The sequence below is a fragment of the Galeopterus variegatus genome, unplaced genomic scaffold, assembly GCF_000696425.1.
Source record: "Galeopterus variegatus unplaced genomic scaffold, G_variegatus-3.0.2 Scaffold27, whole genome shotgun sequence".
Taxonomy (NCBI): Eukaryota; Metazoa; Chordata; class Mammalia; order Dermoptera; family Cynocephalidae; genus Galeopterus; species Galeopterus variegatus.
In genome coordinates this window covers 48,968-72,299 of record NW_007726138.1, presented here as the reverse complement: position 1 = coordinate 72,299, position 23,332 = coordinate 48,968, and the positions used below count along the sequence as shown (strand labels likewise).

Below are 23,332 nucleotides of genomic sequence, written 5' to 3'. Positions count from 1 at the left end.
AACACTGGCAACTAGGACTTTTTCCCCAAACTTTATCAAGGTATACTCGACAAATAAGAATTGTACATATTTACAGTGTAAAACACGACAATTTGATATAAGTATACATTGTGAAATGATTAAATTAAGCTGATTAATATATTTATCACTTCCTATATTTACTATTTTTTGTGGTGAGAACATTTAGGATCTACTTTCTTAGCAATTTCCAAGTGTATAATTCATTATTATTTACTAAAGTCACCATGCTGTAATATAGATCTCCAGAATTTACTCATCTTGTCTAACTGAAACTCTGTACCCTTTGACCACCGTCTCCCCATTTCCGCCTCCTGCCCACAACCCCTGGCAACCACCATTCTACTCTCCCTAACTTGGAATATTTTGACCTATAAGGATTTTCTTACAACAAATAAAACTTTTCCAAGATACCCTAACAAGGGAAAGGACAATCATAGGAACTGTGAGTAAGGGCAACATGATAAATGAGCTTTCTCTAATTCTGAGGTTCTGCTAAATGACTAGAACCTAAATGTAGCAACTCCAAGACTCTTCTGCCTCCAAGTGGAGTCATGGGTGCTTCTGTGCTCTCTTAGCTGGATCCTCGGGCTCTGTGCTCTTCTTATTTTTCTGGCTGTGTTTTTCACTGCTCTGCAGCTCTGTGGCTTGGTTTACCCTAATGAGGTAACTGCTGTTAGTCCCTGGAAATAATTTTCCCCCATTTTCCTTGTATTTATCCACAAGGTTTCCTTACAATCTCTCACAATTCTTTTTAACCCTTCACCTAAATTTGTGCCATTCTCAATTTGCCTCCTTCCACCAGAAGGCATTGATCCTCAGCTCCTAAAACCCCTTTCTAAATTAAGCCCTTTCTCTAGCTTACCAGATGCTGCAGTCTTTCTCCCTCCCTGTAGCTCCGTGTGATTTATCCAGCAGAGAGGGAAAAGATCATACTGGAGGACCTAGAAACAAATACATGCCATTAAGAATAGGAGCTAGACATTTAATCTAATATTATTATTATTTAGCTTAAAACATCCATAAGCTATCACAATAACAAATTATTGCATATAAATAGCAGAAAATAAAATATATAGAAAAAGTTTCTGATAATTTAGCAACAAGAGCTATATAAGTGGCTGTCAAGCCAAGAAAGTAAATGATAATGCTGTTTTCAGAGGTGACCAGTTGGGGTTGATTTTGTAAAATCCCAAACCTCATGCATTTTTTTCTGGAGACAATTTGCTAATACTATTCAGTCATCTATTGGGGGCATAAAGTTGACATTTTCAAGGGAGCAAACTGTGTGTATTTATTGGAATCTGAGAAATCTTCTGCAAAACAGTAGTACTGTATTTTAAAATTTAATAAGTTCAACAGGGTTAGAACAGAAATGAGTCAGGATACTTCATATTTTACTTATGTTCTAACCTCCAGACTGTCAACATTGTCCAGGAGAGTGAACATTTTAGAGAAAATAGGATCGTGTCAACAATTATGAGGCATCTCACCTCTCCCCACACATACACCTAACTCAATTTTACTAGGAAATTTTTAATTCAGTAGCACAGTTGAAATATTAATAATGCATGTCACTACCATCACTAGATAGCATACTAATCCATGGATATTTTCAGTGGGATAAAGAAAATAGAATGGGTACAAATTCTCAGGCCATAAAAATCAGATATCCAAAAATATAGAACTTTATTTTGCCACTATCAGTTTGTTTCCTATTGAAAGCAAAATCTTATTCTTTTCAATACAAGGTAAAACTAAGAGCTTTCTGAGGTAATTCAAGGCAAATTAAGTCTGTTTATTGGTCTCCATCTTGTCAAAGCAGCATCTAAGCTCCAGGGAGTTTACAGTATGTTTGCATCAGGGGAGGGCCCCTGTATCTAAGGGACCCGTCTCCCTGCTGGCATCCATAGAGAGGTATGTTGGCCAGTAAAGGTCCCTCCACCAACACCCCCCAATCCTGGCAACCACTGACTCTTTACTATCTATTGCATAACCCCAAAAAGTCTTATATGGTAACTCTAGTTATGGGAGAAAAGTGCTGGAGGTGGGCACATCAGTGTGTATCTCACTTTTTTATCTAACCCCGGAAAGTTACACTGAAGACACCCCGGCCATGTTGTTGTGGGTGCATAGCTCCAATGAACACATGAAAACCTAAGAGCTTCTGTCCATCCCAAGCACCTGTTGGGAACAATTAGGCAGTCTTCAAAAGCTTAGTTCACCATAGATAAAATAATTATTTTTATACTTATGATGGTAAGAAGTTTGTTTCTCTTTTTAGATATTTGCCTGGTTAGAAATTAATTATGGGTGTAAAAGTGGGTGGAGGTTAAATTCTGGCTCTGAGTAAAATGGTAAAGACCGCCTTTGGTTTCACTCTCACTTTTACCACCATACCACTGTCCTAAGTTTGGCATCTTATACCCCACAATATGAGGATACTTCAAAAGTTCATGGAAAAATAAAATTGAAAAATAATGTGAATCTCTCCATGAACTTTTCGAAGATCCCTCATATGACTAACATCATGGCAAACTGGTAAGTGAGCTATGCTGGGGACAGGCTGACCCTTGTACCATTCTTCCAATAGCATCTTCTGGGTGACTACAGACACTTCTTACATCTTTCATGGTCATTGGCTTAAAGGTCCCAACTTGAGTTCTTACGTACTAGTATTCATTTGCATTTCAGTTGATCTGCCTTCTCTGTGCCATATGGATGGATATGGGTATGGTTCTATATAGAAAATACAAATAGCTTGCTCTTTCAGGGTGTTTTGTGGTATGAAGTTTCTTCAAGTCTACCGAAAATACATGGTACTATTTCTCAACCTGATTGAAGCTAAAAGTCTAAGGCTGGTTAGCTTGATTGAAGTATTAGAGTTATGAGGCTAGATTGATGGTTTTATTCCTTTGAAGACCAGCCAATTTTGTTTTATTCCATGGCCTTAAGTGGTACACTATTGCAAAGGCATAGTCAGTGAGATACTGTGGATAGAGGGCTGAAACCTAGTTTCAAAGACTTCTGAGTGCATGTCCAATCATGGGAGCAGTGTAATGCTGCTTCTGCATGAAATACTCCACTTTGGAAGTCTATAACAAAGAACAGTCAGTATTTAAATTTATGTTAAGTATTCATCTTCTTCATTGCCACAGATATGTTCAATGTTAAACATGTTCAGTATAGAAAAACCTAGGTTTACAAAATAAATAAAGGAATGTAATTTTCATGACCAGAAGTTTCTTTAGAGGTCAAAGGATTTTTTAAAAAACAGCATGATTCTGTATTGCATGGAAGAATACACACACACACATATATATATTACATATATGCTATATATGTATTATCTGTATACATATTATCTAACCTAGACAGTGAGGTACAATTATAATTGTATTCAACATGAATACAATGAAGATTGCATTGTTCTATGTTTTGAAATAGTTGAGTTAATAAACATTGGTAGAAATTAATTCATTATTATGATTACACTAAATTCCTTAGATTTTTCATAATTAAGTGAAATTTGTTTTTCAGAATCAAAAACGCCCAATTACAAAACTATTGCAGTTATTTTCAATTACAGAAGTTAGAGTCTTCATACTTATTTAATTGATTTTACATAATCATGGCTGATTTACTAATAAGACCAGTTGTCACTATTTGCTTATTAAATTTCTCCTAATCATACTTAGTGAAACAACTCTTTCACTTAACCAAGAAAATTTTTGTTGCTAAGAAGTTTAATTCTTTAAAGTTCATGCTTTTGTTGTTACATCAATGCTATTAAAATACATTTACATGTGTAATGGATTGTTGAAGATAAATCTAAAACATAAAGTTGTTGTTCCTGTTGCCATGTTCTTAAATTACTAGAAACCTGAGTGGAATGTCTCCAGTGCCCTGGAAGATTGAATTGTTGCTGCTCAAGCCTGACCCAGTTAGGGCATGCTTTGAGAGAATGGCCAGAGTAGATAAACCATCCCTTTCCTATTTCATTCCCACTGCACAAAATGACTATGTAAGTCCTTGTGCTTTAAATCCTATTCACTTTTCATTAAAGTTTTCTATACACACAACAACCTGTTCCTGCCTGATAGTGCCTTTCCCAGGATCTCCCTTTCCACTTCTAGAAAATAAAGTATTATAGAATACAAATGTGAAACGTTAACCTGGGTTCTTGCCACCTCATCTGTAAGTCACTTTGCTAATAATGAAGGCTTTGGATTGGAGCATTTTCTGCGATATCAGAGCAAAAGTGATTGTTAGGGATTGAATATACATATATCATTTTCTGAAAGTACATCTGAAGTTATAAGCTCCATGCTTGTGAGGATTTCAAGAATAACCTGAAGAATAACAAAAATCTATAGTTTCTCTTGTATAAATTTAAAAGATTCTCATAATCAGAGAAAAGTCAGCAAGGGGGAAAATGTAGTTGAAATACTGACTTAAGTAAAAAGTTTTGAGAGTACTAATTAATAAAATAGTATTCAATTTTAAAAATAATTTAAAGTGGGGCTGCATGCACAAAGTTCACATTACTGATCACGAAGCAAGTATTCAGAATCCAACACTGAGAGTTACTCATTTTTACTTGATTTTGCAGACAATAACCATCTAATTTTAAACTAACCTGTGACTTTTCACTATGAATCCCATTATATTTAGTTTTGATGCTTCTTTAGTTAATTATGTAATAAAATCTGACAACCTCTAAAATGCTTTTCTTGCCCTCCAAGCAACAGAATCTAATTCTTTTTATTAAAGGGTTTAAAAAAATAGTTTATCTACGTAAGTCTGAAAAAGGGACTGTAACAATTGTCTTAGGCCCAGTTAATTGATCTCCTTTAGGGATTTATTTTAGGAAGGGATGAATAAAATTTACTGAGTACCTAGTATGTGCTAGAATCCCTGATAGATCTGTTATATATGTTCTCTCACTAGTTATATGATGCTATCGGTAGAAGAAATCTTCAAGATTTCTAGAGGTCCTTCCTCAAACTCAGATGCTATCAGGCACTAGACATTTGTGAAAGAAGCTGGTGGGTTGGAGGCAAATCCTCAGTGTCTGCTTCTCAGCTCCTCCAGACTTTTTTTTGTGCAAGTATATGGGCCCAGTGTTGCCAGAGCTCTCTATTTTTTCAAGAGGAGCAAGAAATTAGAATTTTTATATGAAATCTCCTCTTTGCTTGGCTAGCTGAAGATTTAAAAAAAAAAAACCAAAAAACAAATGGATGGACTAAAGCAAAATATTTCTGTAAGCCAGATTTGATTGTCTGACTTCTGGTTTTAGAACCTCTGATCTAATCTTATCTTTCTGAAAATGAGACCAAGATTGGTTATGCAGCTTGCCTACAGTGAGCAACTCGCTTATAGCAGAGGCGGATATTAATGGCAGACTCCATTTCCGTTTTACTCCAGTTCATGTATTTGCAGGACACAAGGAGGACCATCATGTGGTCACCAAGTGGAGAACTGAGGTCATGGAGAATGGGGAAGATTAAAAGCAGCATAGAAAGGGCTAGATAATACTCCGAAGCCTTTTCTAGCTCCAACCACTATGAAAACCCTGTCAAACCCTGGCAACATTTTCCAAAATTTAGATGAGAAAGGAGGAGGGAAGCTATCATTTTATATGACTTTTCATAACTGTTGAATAGGCTTTTCATTCTTCTTATTTTGGTTAAAACAACAGCAAAACTTGCATTTTTAAAATTATGATGATTTCATGTTAACGTGGTGTAGTGCATGACCATTCTTTAGGACAGTGAATAGTAGCCTGTCTAATATAAGGCATCCCCTGAATTTTAGTTCGTACTTTTACCTCATTAATAGAGCATTAAGATTTAGACCTCACTGGGATATATGCAATGTAATTAGTGTCCAATAAATGGTTGTAATTTTCAGGGATCCATGCTTATTATTAGGCTATGGCTAAGGTGACTTGTAATCCTGAGATTAACTCTGTGATAATCGAGGCCAATTCTGAACCAAGTAAATATAAAAAATCTACCCAATTCACAGAGGGAGATTTCAGAGTTTTACCATAAATGGGACAAGAGTAATAATGCCTAGACCCGGGTATAACATGTCCATGTGACATCAAGATGAGGTGGGATCTGGAGCGGGTGTTGGGGGTTGGGGATGACACATGCTAATATTTCTTTTCTCGAGACACAAGGGGCTTCTCCTGAGTATGCCAAAGTACTTTCCCAAGGCTCTGGACGGAGTCAAAATTAAGACAGAAAAGACCACGAGATCAATTGCAGAGACCTAAGGCATGGCTCTGTTTGGCCGGCCACAGGATAAAATGGTAACATTTCTATTGAGATAGGCAGTGAAATTCACAAGAACATTGAGCGTCATCTTATGGAAATTCTATCATGTTTACACTGGACCCCGCTCCCTTTCCCATATCCATTGTAGTTAGAGTCGTATATTCTGCCATTCCAAATAGATCTGCTAAGACCCATGCAGGACAGAGACAATTCTAAGCTCATTGTCCAAGCCAAGGAGAATTATTGCCTAATTAAATCATAAGCATAAAACATAATGTTTAAAATTCAGGTCCCAGAAATAAATATTGTGAAACACTGCTTATTATGAAAACACTAAATTTACAAATTTAAATGTAAATTTGAGTATTTATTAGGCAGCATACATTGTATTCCTAAAGTAAGGCATAGTCCTTCACTTGTTATTTTTCACATTTTCTAAGAGATAGGCAAGTAGCCAAGAAAATTAAGACAAAGAGTTTAATAACTTTCATGCTATAAATTTGTAATAACTCTCCTACCACTTCTACTTACATCAAAGTAATGCATTCAACAGTATAATGATTAAAATATAGATATAGATTTTAAGCAGTAATGGAATTAATGTTAGTAATAGCTTTTTTTCATTTTGAATAATTTGATTAGATTCATGAGTTTAACAGTACATTAAAATTTATAGATATGTTTGAAGTAGTAATTCATAAGATTTTAATTATATAGATAGCTCACTTTGCATAGTCTATTTTGCCTCATGATCTTAAAATATAGGTTATTTAAAAATATAAAATACTTTTTAAGCAACTCAAAAGCTTAAAGATTGCTGGTATAAAATTTTTTTATGCTGAAAAGAGTTGCTTTTTATATTATTTCATTAAAGTTAATCCCACCTCAGTATTAGGTGAAAAACTTGGTAATTAGTTCAGGTCTTACTCCTGTCTTGGAGCATTTTTTATCAGGTAATATCATATGATATACACTGTTGTCATTGGCTGAAGGCTGTCCCAGAAATCTGGACCAAAAATCTAGAGTGGATCCTTTCTTCGTAAAATTGGATGCACATTTTTCTTTCTGTAGTTACAGATAAATTCATGGAACAAACAGCATTTTTTAACTTGTATTTTTAATCCATACATTCTGTTGTTATTTCTATATCACTAAATATTCTTCTATAATGTAATTTTTAATGACTGTAAACTATTTCATTATGTGGGTAGACTATAATTTATTTAACCAATCTCCTTCTGTTGAACTTTTTAAAATAGAGAACACTGCTTTAAATGTCCATGTAGCTAAAATTTTGCATTCATCTATAATCATTTTATTAGGATAAATTCCTGGAAATAATAATTATTATGTTAAAAAGAATATAAAATCTTTACACTGCCTTACAGAAAGACATGTTATATGACCACACAGTTTATATGCCCAATCCTCAACAGCATTTTATTTTTATTAGTAGTAGTATTATTGGTACATCTTTGTCAGTATAGTAAGAAAATGTTTTAATATGCAATTCTTTGGTGACCGCTGAGGCTGAATATTGTTTTATAGATTTCTAGTTAACGAAACAGAAAGACATGGGAGGAGCAATTTCTAAAAGGCCTATAAGTAGCCATACACAGAGGACCCAAATTCTATCAGCTTGAATATGTCCAGATCCCCCAGTCTAGCTGTACACTGATGATGTTAAAGTTGTGGAAATGTATGTTTACTCAATTTAATGAAAGGGAGAGGACAGTCAAAACTCTGATCAAATATCCTTTTCAAATAAAGAGTATTAATAATTAAGTTAGTGAGAAACCATGAAACTAATTGTCACAAGTAGATGCAATTAGTTTACATGATTTCATTTTCTTTGCAAGACATATTACGAAATATAAATCTTATTGAAATTGCATATTTCTTTTGATGTATACATTTTGAATATATTTAATCTTTTCAGTTTTGGTGCATTTACATTCCTTGTAAAAAGTAGTTTAATTCAACATGTGACTAGAATTGAAAGTATTCTTATCTATCCATGATTTTCAAATGCATTTTAAATCATTTATGTGATATATGAGATGTTCCTTGAAACGGGTCTGTTAAATCAAAAGACGTTAAATGTTACTGGCAGAAAATTAGCCATAGTAAGATTGAGTTATCCATTGCTGCGTAACAAATTACCACAACATCTTGCAGCTTAAAACAACAAATATTTTTTATTTCACACATTATCAGGATCAGGAAACCAGAAGCAGCTTAAGCTGTGTGGTTCTGGCTTTGGGTCTCTCATGAAGCTGCAGTCAAACTGCCCACCAGAGCTGCAGTCTCTGGAGGCTTGCCTGGGGCAGCACCATCTGCTTCTGAGCTCACTCATGGGACAGTTAGCAGACCTGAGGTTCTTATCTTGAGTCTCTCCTTAGGGCCACCCAGGACAGATATGGCTTCCCCCAGAGTGATCCAGGAGGAGACTTGAGACAGGGAAAGAGGAAGGGAGGAAGAAAAGGGAAGAGGGAGAGGGAGGAAAGTAGAGGAAGAAGAGGAAAAGGGAGAGCCCAAGGTGGAAGTGCAGATCTGTTTTAAAGCATAACCTCAAAAATGATCTGCCATCGCTTTTGCCATACTCTCTTGATCTCCTATGCCACTGTGGAAAGGAAGTATGCAGGGTACGGATACCAGGACAGGCAGGGATTTATTTAGAGTTAATTGTATTACTTCAAGTAAAAATTTACCATAGTCAAGTGGCTTAATATAAATGACGTTTGCTTAAGTATATCAGAACCTGTCAATTCCTTGAAACTAACGGTAGCCGTGTTTTAGCACTCGGAATTCTATAATTGTCAAATGGCTAAAGCAGAATGTAATGGAAAAGAATTCTATAATTTTTAAAAGTAGAAAATATTTAATTTTTAGGGTTTTCTTGAGGATTTAAATCAAACTCCTATCATTTAAAAGAAATGTCTAGTCATTTTCTTATGTATGGATTCTCTTTCTTATAAGAACTTATCTTTAATAACAATAATTTTACTAATGAACTTTATCTCTTAATAATAAAATTCCTTATTCCTCTGTATTCTTTTATTTTTGTAAATGTCAGCATGGCTTCATTTCCCCTGAAGGTTTAAAATGAGAATTACTTCAATAGTAATTTCATACCACTTGGGACCTAAGTAGGACTGATATCATGTCATGGGTGCAGCGGATTCTGTAATGACTTTATTATAGCCTGTTTTGTTATTGAATTTCTTTTTATTTTCTTAAAACAGGAGAGACATAACTGATTGTATAACCTTATCTTATTATTCTAGGTCTCCTAAAAACCCAGAACAGAAGATCATTAAGAGAGTGATTGCTCTTGAAGGAGATATTGTAAGGTAAGTACTTAAACTGTTGTTTTTAAGTTTTAAAGATCTAGATTTTTGTTTTGTTTTAAATCATATTTCATGGGACATACATCTCAATTCAAAGAGGGCCAAAGCTTTGGAGATATTCCAAATGAGCTGGCACATGTTTAGTGAGCATCATTAACAATTTCAGGATATAAGGCATACAAAAATTTATGGATCATCTTATTCTTTAATTGTGAAGCACAGGGGGAATAAATATTAATTTAACAAATTAATCACATACTCTAAAATGACTATTAAATCATTATTTTTCAGACGTTAAAATTAGCACAGTTATTTTAGGACTATGGTGTCAAGATTCATTTTAGAAAAATTCAAGAACATTTTATTATTTTAGAAGCAAATACAGAAACTAAGAGAAATCTTTCATAATCATAGAGATAAGGGAAAACTGGAAATGATGTAAAATAGAAACGTCTGAATCACAGACAGGAATACAAGCTTTAGGTGATAATATTGTAACAATCAGGTGTTTAAATGATGCGTAGTATGTCTTATTTATTCTCCTTGCTGATAAATCAAGAACAATGTTTGAGATTCAGCAAATAAATATTTATGTGGCATGATATGTCTCATTTTGATTGTTTTCTTCTTTAAATAAGTAATAGCCAGGTCTATACAATGTGGTAGCTGAAATGCTTTGAAAACTATATTCATAAAGTGTTCTGATCCTGTTTTCCTGAAAAGCTTGATCATAAAGTATCTGTATTAATTATACAGAGTAAGCAATCTCACTAAAATGAGCCTCAGTCAGTTTTAGGGCAGAATCTAGGCTAGCAATTCTAAAAGGATGGCTTGAAGGTCCCGGGGGTTCCTCCAGACCATTTTTGGCAGTCTGTGTGATCAAAACTACTTTCTTAATAATACTAAGTTTTTATTTGCCTTTTTACTCTCATTCTCTTGTGAATGTACAGTGGAATTTTCCAGAGGTGTGATATTGCAATAGATTGAATGCAGGAGCACATATGAGAATCCAGATGTCTTCTATTGAACCAGATGTAAAAGATGTGTGAAACTGTAAAAAATGCCACTCTTCTCACTATGTTTCCTTTGTTTGAGAAAATAACCATATTTTTCACTAAAAATAGAGTTTTCCTATTAGTATATTTGTTTATTGTTATTTTAAATTGAATCAATCAATAAATATTTTTTAAAATTCCTCACTTTAATTTCTAATATGGTAAATATTAGTAGAGAGTATCCACATAAACAAGAAATTTTTGGGATACCCAGTTATTTTTAAGAGTGTAAAGGAGTCCTGCGACCAAACAATTTGAGGACTTACTTATGTAGGAATGTATGGCAAAAGTTTTCAGGTCAGGATTAACTGCTCGTTAGTAGCCTCCATAATATCAATGGAGCTATTGAGTATTGAGGTGTGGTTTGCATGGTTTATATTAAAAAACATTTGGTCTTTTTTTCTTCTTCAAGATTTATTGAGGTATAATTTATATATACATATACATGTACATATATGTATACAGACATATATGTGTGTGTGTATATATATATATCATATAATTCACACATTTTTAAATAAACAGTTCAGCGAGTTTTAGTGTAAATTTATACAGTTATGCAACCTTCACCAAAATCTAGTTTTTGAATCCTTCTGTTACCTCCAAATTTCTCTCATGTCCTTTCACACTCAACTTCACTTCCACTCCCAGTCCCAGTCAACCACAGGTCTGCTTTTTGTCTCTGTAGTTTAGCCTTTTTCTAGAAATTTTATTTAAATGGAATTATAGAATATGTTGTCTCTGGTGTCTGGTTTCTTTCACTTAGCATAAAGTTTTTTAGGTTTTTCTGTGTTTTCTATGTTATCTGTTGTTCATTTTATTGCTGAGTATATTTCATTGTATGGACCTACGACATTTTGTTTATCCATTCACACATTGAAGGACATTAGGAATGTTCCAAGTTTGGAAATATTATGAGTAATATGTGTAAGGGCATTTCTGTAAGGTCTATAGACATGTGTGTCTTTGGGTGAAAATATGTTATCATTTCTATAGGTTATATACCTAGAGATGCTGAGTATTATGGTAGGTGTATGATTAGCTTTTAAGAGACTGCCAAACTACTTTAGAAAGTGGCTGTATAATTTTACGTCCCACCAGCAATATACAAGGGTTCCAGTTTCTTTACAACCTTGATGGCACTTGGCATTGTGAATATTTTTGATTGTAGGCATTCTAGGGGGTGAGAAGTAAAATCTCATTGTGGTTCTGATTTGTGTTTCTCTGAAGGCTAGTGATGTTGATGAGCATCTGTCCATGTGCTTACCTGCCATTCATGTATCTTCTTGGTCTGTTCAAATTATTTGCCCATTTTGTAATGGATTGTTTATATTTTGAGTTATAAAGTCCTTGAGTTTTGTTCTTTGAGTGGAGTGAGCATATTGGAGAGGATGAGTGCGTGTATAATGCTGCAATTTTAGTCAGGAGTAAGTGTATTAGTACAAAAGAGCATGGTTTACATTTCCTGTAGAATATGCATTCTAAATAAGAACCTGATGACTTTTTTTTTTTTATAAGAGCCTATCCAGCCTTCTAATTTCTGTGGGAAACTGGGAAGAGCAGTACATTTGGAAAACCATATGCTATCCATCCATAAATATCCAAAATATATTTTTAGTATTTGGAGAATTGTATGTGGATATAATGCAAATCTCATTCAAAGAATGAGTCAGCAAACCTTGAAAACATTAGGCTAAGTGAAAGAAGCCAGTCACAAAAGACTGCGTATTATATGATTCCATTTATATGAATTGTCCAGAAGAGGCAAATTCATAGAAACAGAAATAGACTAGTGGTTCTCATACCACTAGTCCTCCATATGGAGGAGGGGGAATAGGATTTACTGCTATAAACAGTGCAGATTTTTTTGGTGGGAGAGAGGAGTATGAAAATGTTCTAAAATTAGATTGGGGTGATGGTTGCACAATTCTGTGAATATATTAAAACATTGAGCTGTACATTTTAAAGGGGTAAATTGTATATTAATATGGATTACATCTCAATGAAGCTATTTAAAAAAAAACCAAAAGAATTAGTTAATACAGCAGACAAAACTTTTATCTATGTAAAGTAATCTATAGGATTAGGAATGTCAAGGGATCTATTTTACACTATAATCCAAAGAGAACACAGCTTTTAATTCAGATGTATCATTATTGGTCACTAGATGAAAAGTCAACAATGTGAGATTGCAGAGCTTGGTCAGACGTTAAAAGCTCTGTGCAACCAGAAATCCTACAACAGACTTTTCTGAGAAAAGGTCCAGATTTTTGCTTTCTTCAGTCCATGTAAATATTGGGTTCACAGAGCAGAGCCAGAACTAGATTGAGGGTTAATGGTACAGGGTTGGGGATTGAGGGAAAGAGAGTTAGACAATGTAGTAGGTTTCAAGCTCTTTCCCCACTACTGCAGCCCATGCATGCAAAGTCGGCAAATTGACACCAGGGACACATGGCCCCATCTGTCCCCTTTACCACACCTCTATCATTGAGCAGTGAATAACATAAAGAATGGGAGTACATATGCTCAAGACTCTCCTATTGTGTAGCCTCAAAAACCATTTGATAATTGATTAGAAAATAATCAGTTTTCAGAATTTGGTATTTTTAAAGAAAATTAATATTTTTATTCCTTTGAAACTTCGATAGCTAAGATTCTGGACTTCCTGGGCTTTAAATCAATAATGGAATATATTCCTGCTATGATTTTCTAAGAGTGTTGTAAAATGTTAAAGGATGTTTAGGTAATCGTATATTATTTAGTGATGCACTTCTTTTCTCTGTGACCTATCTTTAAAATGCCAGGAAAAAAAAAAGTGTAAAAATATGCTGTTTACTACAAAAAGTAATGGTGGCCTGACTTGTGACAGGCAAGGTGCTGTGGTCTGTGATGTGGACTTTCCAGTTCCACCTTTACCTCATATATTACTGGATCACTAGCAGGCAAGCTAAACACAAATATAGGCCCCCAAAAAATTTTCTTGGAATGAATTTAATATTTCATGAAATGGTCAAAGAAAAAATTCTTTTTAGGATTTAGTTACATTAACTGTAGGTTTTAGTCGTATTTTAATTTTGAATTACACATAATTAGAGGTTAGAGAAGGAATCATAATCTTTTCAGAGGTTAGGCCCTTTAAAGGCTTAATCCAACCCTCTACTTAATGTTCAGTTGATCACATTCTTTCAAGTTGCAAAAAACAGAAATATAGTGAAATACAGTCTGAAGAGCATTTATTTTAAAGGTACCTGGAGAAATAGGAGCAGAAGGGGCCAAGGACGGGCCTAGCCTCACTGAACAACAGGGACAGTGGTGCAGCAGGACTTCTGGTTTCTGTCACTTGTGCCTTCTGCCCACTGGCGTTGCCTTTGCCTGTCTTCTCTGTGTTTCCGTTGGCTTTTGCCCCATTGCCAGCTGCTGGCTTCTTTGGGTGTGCCTCATGTCTAAACTACCTGAGAGAAATCTTGAGTATGCCCCTTTGAGGTGTAGATCTAGGACCTTTCCACGTGACAGACTGCTGGTCAACCAATTGATCGGCTGCCTTTGGGGTAGGTGCCCTTCCCTAGTCCAGTCAGTTGTGGCTAGATAGACCAGTCACCTGGTACTCACCCTGCAGTTATAAAGAACCTGTGGGGGTACATATGTATGACAGATAATGTGAGGCACCCCAGAATGGGGCATTGCAGTTTTTTGCTTTGCTTAGCATTACTTTTCAAAATCTCATGTCTGGCTATGACAAGGGGTACTATGAGGCCTGGAATCCTCACAGCGCCAATTGTCTAGCTCTTAATCCTGTTCGCAATGCCAATTGTAAAGCTGGGTGACCATGCTAGTTGCCATGGCTCTGTTACCTGCCAGTAATCCTGCACCAACTGGGCCAATGGTTGAGCTAGGGCTGGATCTGGAGCTCCCAGACCCCTCAAGCCTGTTCACAGACTGGGTCACAAACCCTTCACATGCCACGCTGGGTCACCAGACCCCTCCACTCCAGGCTGGGTCACCAGGCCCCTTCAGGCAGGTCTATAAGCTAGGCAACCGGCCACACGGTCCTTGGAAACTGCAGGTCTCGAAAAACATGGCCGTGCAGGGTGGGCACCCAAGGCAGTAAACACCAGCCAAAGTGGCGCCATGCAGGCCACTCACTCCACCCACACAGTGTTTTCCAAACCACCCCTAAACCAGCTCTGAGGCGAGGGGAGCCTGACCAAATTGTTCCATTTTCCCAACACCTCAGTTCAATAAAACCTTCATCTGCCCTCCCCTTAGTAGTTGCTTTGACATTATACTATGGGAAAGATAAACTTTTTTATTTTTATTTTTATTTTTTAATATCTAGAAGACCAGATTAATTATAGCTAGTTTTCCTTATTTCATAGTTTTGTATTGTTTTTGGTTTTGCTTTTTTAATTTTATCATTACACAATTTAAACATTTTTTAAACTAAAAAAATTTTGTTTTCATTACAGAAATAACACAAGCTTATAAATTTCAAAATGCTATATCGAGCATCCTTGCACACATACCTTTGTACACATGTGTTTATTTTTGTTGAATAGATAGATAGAAGTGCAAATATTGGGTCAAGATATGTTGTTGCTGTGGTTATTATTTTTAGTTCTAATATATGCTGCCAAATTTCCCTCCCAAGAGTTTTGTATATATTTATATTGTTATCAACACTGCATAAAATAGCTTTTTCAGGGGGCCGGCCCGGTGGCGCACTGGATAGTGCGCCGCTTGGGAAGCGCGGCGGCGCTCCCACCCGAGGGTTCGGATCCCACATACAGACCGGTTTCCGCTCACTGGCTGAGCGAGGCGCGGGAGCAGCACCAAGGGTTGCGATCCCGTTGCCGGTCCCCAGTCCGGTGTGGGGGCGACACTGAGGGTTGCGATCCGTTGCCGGACACGGAAAAAGACAAAAAAAAAAAAAAAAAAAGCTTTTTCAGAGGAAATTGATTTAAAGGTCATGTGCAATAGAGAAGTTGTGGACTTCAGATTCAGAAGTTAAGACATTTCAACACAAATTTTGAAATTAGTTTTAAATAATAAGGTCATATTACATTTAATCAGGTCACTCACACTTTAAACCTTAGTACCATTCATTTAAATGAACCCTGGTGTAGATGCTAGAGATAAACAAGCTATCGAAAGAGACAAAGTCCTTGCCCTCATGGTGCTTACCTTCTAATGGTTGGGAACAGAATAAACAAACAAATATATAATACATAATACAATGTCATGGGTGCTATGAACAAAAAACAAAGTAGGAAAAGGGGTAGAGAGTGGAGGGGGTAGGGGTGCTATTTTAGGTAAGATATTCACTGAAAACCTCTGTAAGAAGAAGAAGAAGGTATTTGAACAGAGTCAGTAATAAGGGATGGAGGGATACGAGGCATACTAGTATCTAGGGGAAAGAGTTAAAACTAAAGGAATAACAAATGCAAACCTGATGGATATGTATTAGGTAAGTTCAAGGAGTTGCAAGAAGCCAGCATGGCTGGACCTTACAAAAGGAGGGAAATTAAGGTAAGAGGTTAGACCTGAGAGGTTTACAGCACCTGTGGGTTATAGGAAGGTCTTTGAATTTATTTTAGTAGGATGACAAGCCAGTGGAGGCTTTTGAACCACTGAGTGATACGATGTGATTGGCATTTTTAAACGATCATTCTGTCTGCTGTGTAAAGAGTAAACTAAAGGGGGTCAATCTGACCCAAATAACTGGTCAAAGTACTTATCTCTCGATAAATTATTGTCTAGCTTCTTGTGAAAGTAGCTAAGTGTCCTTGTTTATGACATGCATGATAGCTATTTTGATTTATTTTCAGTGACTCAGGTAAAAGTAGTCACATTATTTACAATTACAGTCATTATGATTATATTGACAAGGTGAAAGGTAGAGTTGAAGCTTTTTTTCAGATAATTCAGCCAAATATTTGTAAGATTGCAAAAGAGGAGACTTTTGGGGGTCTGAACTATCTATATTGATGTCAACATTGATTAAAATCACAAAGCAATTGTTTGATTCTCTGGATTTGTTAGCTAGGAGTATAATTATTTTCATAATGTTGACCCAAATGGGTATGATCACCTATAACACTGAACAGTGAAAAGCTAATGAAAGTAATATTTAGACAGACCCATGAGTTCCACCAAAATATTTTTCATAGTTATTTGCTTTTGCTTATTAACTTGTTATGACTCATACAGAAACACTGTTTTAGAAGAGCGTAAAATGAATTTTAAGCATTAAACTGCAGCAACATGAGTCAACCACAATTGCATTGCCAAGGCATCAGAATTTTGTATTGGGTACTTGTATTTCTGTTTCACAGATCTTCCCTGCCCAGCCAGAAACGAAGCCTAGAATCATTTCTCCTCTTACTTGGAAAGATATACTTCACAAACATTTGGAATCTGGGGCTCTATGTAGTTAGTTACCTCAAAAAAGCAAGTGAATAGTCTTTTTAGTTCCCAATTGTGTCAGTGACCATACAGTGTACCACCTGAAGTTGGACACTTTTGAGAGTGAAAGAGGATGATATTAATCATTACACTGGGATAATTAACATAAGTTGGGACTGCCAAGACACACTGTAACACATGGTGACCCTACCAGCAAAATGCAACCTCCTTTATAATGCACTTCACATAATTTGATTTTGGTTAGTTTGTGGCTCTCCTTGTTTACGGGAAATTCCAAGTGTTTGGAGGAAACAGAATCACTGCTTGGCTCCAGGGAGGAACTAGGAATGGGAGGATCAAAGACGTTGTTGAGAAGCGTGTCCTGCTCACAACACGGTCATTTTTGTACTGGTGAGTAGGGTGCAAGGCCTCTTAACTCGTATTGATACTGCAGAGAAGTCTGAGGTACAATCATGAACTTCTCTCCCTGCAAAATATTTAAATGATAATTCCTCTTCACGTCTAGAGACTATGTTGTGAAATGTCAAAACACACTAATTTGTTAAAAATAACTTTTTGGTATTAACAAAAAAAAATCCATTGAGTCACTAGAAATTAAACATTTTAAAGCCTGTTGATTTAAATGTACTATTGAAGATGTGGAAATCAATATTAGCCTATCACAGATGGCTGAATCGTATTATGTTCCAACAAATAATGAAGCTTTATAGGAAGAAAAACAGAAGTAAATTGAGTTTTCCCCAGTAAAACTACAAATGATGCTTGTTTAATAACTATGTTTTTTTATGGCTGGTGTAGTAGCTCTGAATAATAGAAGCCTAATGTATCTATATGGCTCTCCTTGAAGATCATGCACTTGATTTATGGCATTTTTGGTAAATTAGGAATTAAGGATGCTTTTGTTCTGAAAGGAAGAAAGAAGATAATGAAAAGAAACTTGTGTCCAGGAGTCTGGTAAAGATTGGTGAATAAAATGCACTGGAGTACAGAAGCTAATAGTTTTATTTTATAGTTTTCAAATGGGAGCTGGGTAGGTGGTTCCTTCTGGACAGAGAATATTTATACACTCGTCCCTAGTTGTTGTTAACTTGAGCAGAAGGATTCAGAAATCTCTGAGGTCCTTTAGCCTGGTTTAATTTGAATCCTGAAGTTTTCAAAATCAAAATGGCATTGCACATCTGTGTTTAATAGATAGGGTCTGACCAGTGCTGTTATTTAATAAATAAGGGCTTGAGCATTAAAATTAAATGTCTCAGGATTTGTCCAAGGATTTAGTTATTATTAAATGAGGCATTTGTGAAAAGTCATCAGTTTCCCTCTGATGTCACCCTTAGAAATTATTAGTATACTCTGGATATTCTTACCTTCTTCTTACTAAAGAATTACAATTCTTCCTTACAGAAGAATTATAGATTGGTAGACAACCCATGCCTTTATGAAAATATTGCTTTTATATTGTTGCAGGTGATTATTTAATACTGTAGCTGTATCAGTGACTAAAAATAGAATTGCTAATAAAAACGTGTGTCTCAGCAATAGGTAATGCTTTCTACCGGTCAGAGAGATAGTCACCTTAAGTTTATATTTAGAAATTTTTATTTTGATTTTATATCAAGATTAATAAATGTTGCTACAAATGCTGAGTTTTTTAAAGTTCAAATATTTCTTTGACCAATTTAGCAATTTAGGGAGGTTTCCCGAAGCATTACACCACACACTTTGATTTAGGAGGGTGTGAAAATTGCTGGAAGTCAATGAACCATTAAGATTAAATTGCTTTTTCCAGTAATGGTGAAGTCTATTGTGGAATTCTCCCCAACCCTGTCAGTGGTTTCTCTGAATGGTTTCATTTTCTATCTTAACCCACCTGTCTCTTGAATGGAGTTCTTCTTTAGATATGAAAATCTTCCATATTCATTCATTCATTCGTAGTCATTTACTTATTCATTCACTATTGTGTGGAGGCCATGAGCACAAACTATGAATTCAGACTTCCTTGATTCAGATCCCTGCTATGCCACTTATTGTGTTACTTTGCCAGATAACTTAATACTCTAAAACAAATTTTGCTCATCTGTGAAATGGAAATTGTAAGTGTACACTGCACAGAGCTTTATTGAAGATTACATGAAAAAATGGGTATAATTTGGTTAGCACAGAGCCTGGCACATAAGTATGTGTTCAGTAAATATCAGATAGTAGTAGTAGTTGTAATTTAATCATTATTTATCGAGTGCCTTGAATATTTATTATGTTCTAGACACTATGCTGGGTTTGAGGTTATAAATATCAAAAGCCATAAATAGTCCTTGCCTTTATGAAGCTTATAGTTTGGTGGAAAGACAACAAAGGCAACAAAAGAGATACTGTATAACAAGAGAATTGCCACCATGGAGATGTGCTGCAGCTTAGGAGGAGGAGCATCTGGTCAGGCTGAGTAGTTGGGCTGTGCTGGAGACAACTTTCTAGTTGAAGTTTGAGATGCGGTGATCTACAGCATCCTTCTTAATTACAGAAGTAATGCAAGCTTAGTATGAAAAATTCAAACAATACTGGAGTATATGAAATAAAAAGGAAAGATCCTCTTTTCTCCCACCTCTAATCACACCCCCTGGCATATAATATCTGGTGAGTATCTTTCTAATCTATGTGTGGTAGAAGGACGTTGAAAAGATTAAAAAAACATATATATTACAGCAGCTTTTCCTTGAATATTTCACAAAGAGAAAAATACATTTGAGATATGTCTATGAAGATTTATGTTTCCTCATGTGTATGCTATACTAGTATACCTGTGTTATGCTAGTATACTAGTGTATGTATATTAAGTAGATATTTGAAAACATGACAATTCCAGAATTGTTTATTTAGTAAGTCCTGTAATAGTCCTAGGGGTAATATACACAAAGGTATCTTGGATATATTATTGGAAAGCAATGATACGTGATCTAGACAAAGCCATTCATAGAAAATTAAAGGAATGAAAATGAAAATGAATATTGAATAATATCCACATTATTTAAGATTCTTTATATTAGATTCACCATATCTAAAAGGAAGTATTAGAACCATCATGTCCTCTCTTGGTAGTTCATGGGCTGAAATAAGTGGGTTGCTTCAAGTAGGAAACACATTGGCTTAGCTTAATTAGGAAAAAATTCTTTAACACAGAGCCTAGCAGAATAATCTAATCAGGGGCTGGCCCGGTGGTGCACTGGATAGTGCGCCGCTTGGGAAGCACGGCGGCGCTCCCACCCGAGGGTTCGGATCCCACATACAGACCGGTTCCCGCTCACTGGCTGAGCGAGGCGTGGGAGCAGCACCGAGGGTTGCGATCCCGTTGCCGGTCCCAGTCCGGTACAGGGGCGACACTGAGGGTTGCGATCCGTTGCCGGACACGGAAAAAGACAAAAAATAAATAAATAAATAAAAAATAAATTAAAAAAAAATAAAAATGAAGACAAAATAAAGACATTTGCAGACGAAAGCCAAGAGAATTCATTACTGTCAGACCTGCACTACCAGAAATATTAAAGAAAAAAATTTAAGGCTAAAGATAATTTGTCTTATTGGAAAGCTGGAAGCCTACAGCTTCAGGAAACAAATGAATAATCTAATCAGGCTCCACTTCATTCACATCTTGCTTCTTTCTAAAGGCAGTAATCGATTTCAAACTTTTGATGCTTTTCACTAAGCTCTTTTCTGTTTTCTTGGGCTGGCTTTGGAACTTTACTCCTTGGTTCTGCCATGAGCCTCACCCACTTCCCCCAGTGCAGGTAGAGGATGTAAGGTTCTCCTTTGGAGTCTGAAGTTTGCTATCAGGAAGTTCATCATACCTGGAGTTCGTTAGTGGTTTAGTGTCTTAACATTCTTCACTGCTGATTCAATTACATTTCTTAGAAGTATTTATAACTTTGCAAAATTGTGAACTCAAAGTAAAAATATAAAAAAATACCTACTTTTGTATACTGTTTTGAATTAATTATTGATTTTTTATTTTTTTCTCTGTACACAGTAATATAAGCATGTCAAATATTGTGAAAAGATATATAATTATCTCACTAGGAAGCTCAAAAGATTGTCCTGCTAGGCTCTGTGTTGAGGAATTTTTTACTAATTAAGCTAATGCCTTTTTAAAACTAAGCTGAAGAAGCATGCCAGAAGGATTTGAGAATATTTCAGCCTGAATAATTACTTGGTAATTAAGGAACAGATAGCTCTTCTATTTTTGTGCAATTTTGGTTAACATTGTTTAAACTTAACATTGACCACTGTTTCTCTCTCTAAATGTTTGGAGGAAGACTTTCGTACAGGGAACAGACATGTTCAAGGTATTAATTTAATTATTTATGTTTAAAATTTTTTATTTATTAATTAATTTATTTTTTCACCTTTTTTTATTGAATCTTAGTTGATTATACATATTTTTGGGGTTCAATGTTAATGTATGTTGATCAAATCAATATTATTAGCATATATGTTATTACTGATTGTACTTATTCTTATGCCCCTTATCCAATCTCTCCCCATCCCCTTCTCCCTCCCCCCCACCTTTTATAAAAAAGTTTGTTTAAAAGATTTTTTTTTAAGATGTCTAAGGGTAATGAGAGTTATCATGATATAGTAGACAGAGTGTTATACTTGGAGGAAGATGATAGAAAGTTCAAACCCAGGTCTGTTCCTAATAAGTTGTATGAACTTGTCAAAGTTTATTGACCTATATTAGCATGATTTGTTTTTATCTCTCTATTTTCAAGGTTATTTTAGAGGTCATATTGGATAAAATAAAATATGTACCAATACTTTGTGAACTTTAACACACTATTAAAATTTAATATATTTTAAACTAATTTCTATTTGGCTTTCCCAGATGTTAGCAGAATGCCTTGATCATTTTGGTTATCAGTTTATTTGTTGTCATTGTTAAAATAATTTGATTATTCTGCTAGGTTACTAAATAGCTCTGTATTTTGTGAATCCTAAAGTTGGAATAAACAAAAACACTTAATAAAAGTTTTTTTAAAATAATTTTTTATTTTCTTGTGGTAAGAACACTTTACATGAGTTCTATCCTCAACAGATTTTTTAAGATTGTTAACTATAGGCACAATATTGTACAGCAGATCTCTAGAACTTGTTCATCTTGCATAACTGAAATTTTATACCCATTGATTATCACCTCCCCATTTCTGACTTCTCCAATCCCTGGTAACAACCATTTTGCTCTCTGCTTCTATTATTCTGACTGTTTTAGACATCTCATATAAATGAACTATGCAGTGTTTGTATATTACAAAGTTACAGTAATTAAAACAGTATGGTACTGACATACAGACATAACATTGTAGACCAATCTAACAGAATAGAGAACCCAGAAACAAATCCATGCACATACAGTCAACTGATTTTTGACAAGGGTGCCAAGAATACAAGATGGGGAAAGGACAGTCTCTTTAACAAATGGTGTTGAGAAAACTGAATATCCAGTCCACACACAGAAGAATGAAATCGAACCTTTATCTTACACCACATGCAAAGATCAACTCAAAATGGATTAAACTTAAAAGTAAGACCTGAAAATGTAAAACTCCAAGAAGAAAACATAGTGGAAAAGCTTCATGATGTTGGTCTTGGCAGTGATTTCATGGATATGACAATAAACGTACATGCAACAAAAGCAAAAATAAATAAATAGGACAAAAACCTTTTTAATATTTGTTCTTCCATGTGTCTGTAGCAGGGATCAGCATACTTTTTCTGTAAAAGGCCAGAGAGTAAATAGTTTTGGCTTTGCAGGCCATACTGTCTCTGATCAATCTACTCAACCCTAATATTGTAGCATGAAAGCAAGCATAGACTATATAAAATGAATTTCCAATAAAACTTTATTTTGCAAAAACAGGTGTTGGACTTGATTTAGTCCATGGGCCATAGTTTGCTGGCCTTTGGTTTATATTATTTAGTTTCATTCTCTTAACTTGGAAATCAGTAAGAACTACAAAACTTATTTCTGGTCTTGGCCAATAGTTTAAACAGAAGAGAAGAATTAGCCTAAAAGTCATGTATTTGTTTGTTATGTATTGGTTGAGGCAGAGGGCAATGAGAAAGGAAATACCAAGCTGTTACTTTAAGTGAGATCTTTGCAGAATTGCTAGAAGCCACATGGGCACACCTGCACAATGAAGATATCTGTCTTGAGTTG

At 35.3% G+C, this 23,332-nt stretch overlaps 1 protein-coding gene across 1 annotated transcript in view; it reads left to right on the top strand.

The window, feature by feature from the left end:
- Nucleotides 1–9,655, top strand: part of IMMP2L (IMP2 inner mitochondrial membrane peptidase-like (S. cerevisiae)) — a gene marked incomplete at its 3' end in the record, with an annotated part of 606,103 nt that extends 596,448 nt beyond the window's left edge. Inside the window, exon 5 of the mRNA XM_008569670.1 lies at nt 9,590–9,655. Coding sequence (XP_008567892.1) covers nt 9,590–9,655 — 66 coding nt within the window. The remainder of the gene's footprint in view (nt 1–9,589) is intronic.
- Nucleotides 9,656–23,332: the final 13,677 nt, after the last annotated feature.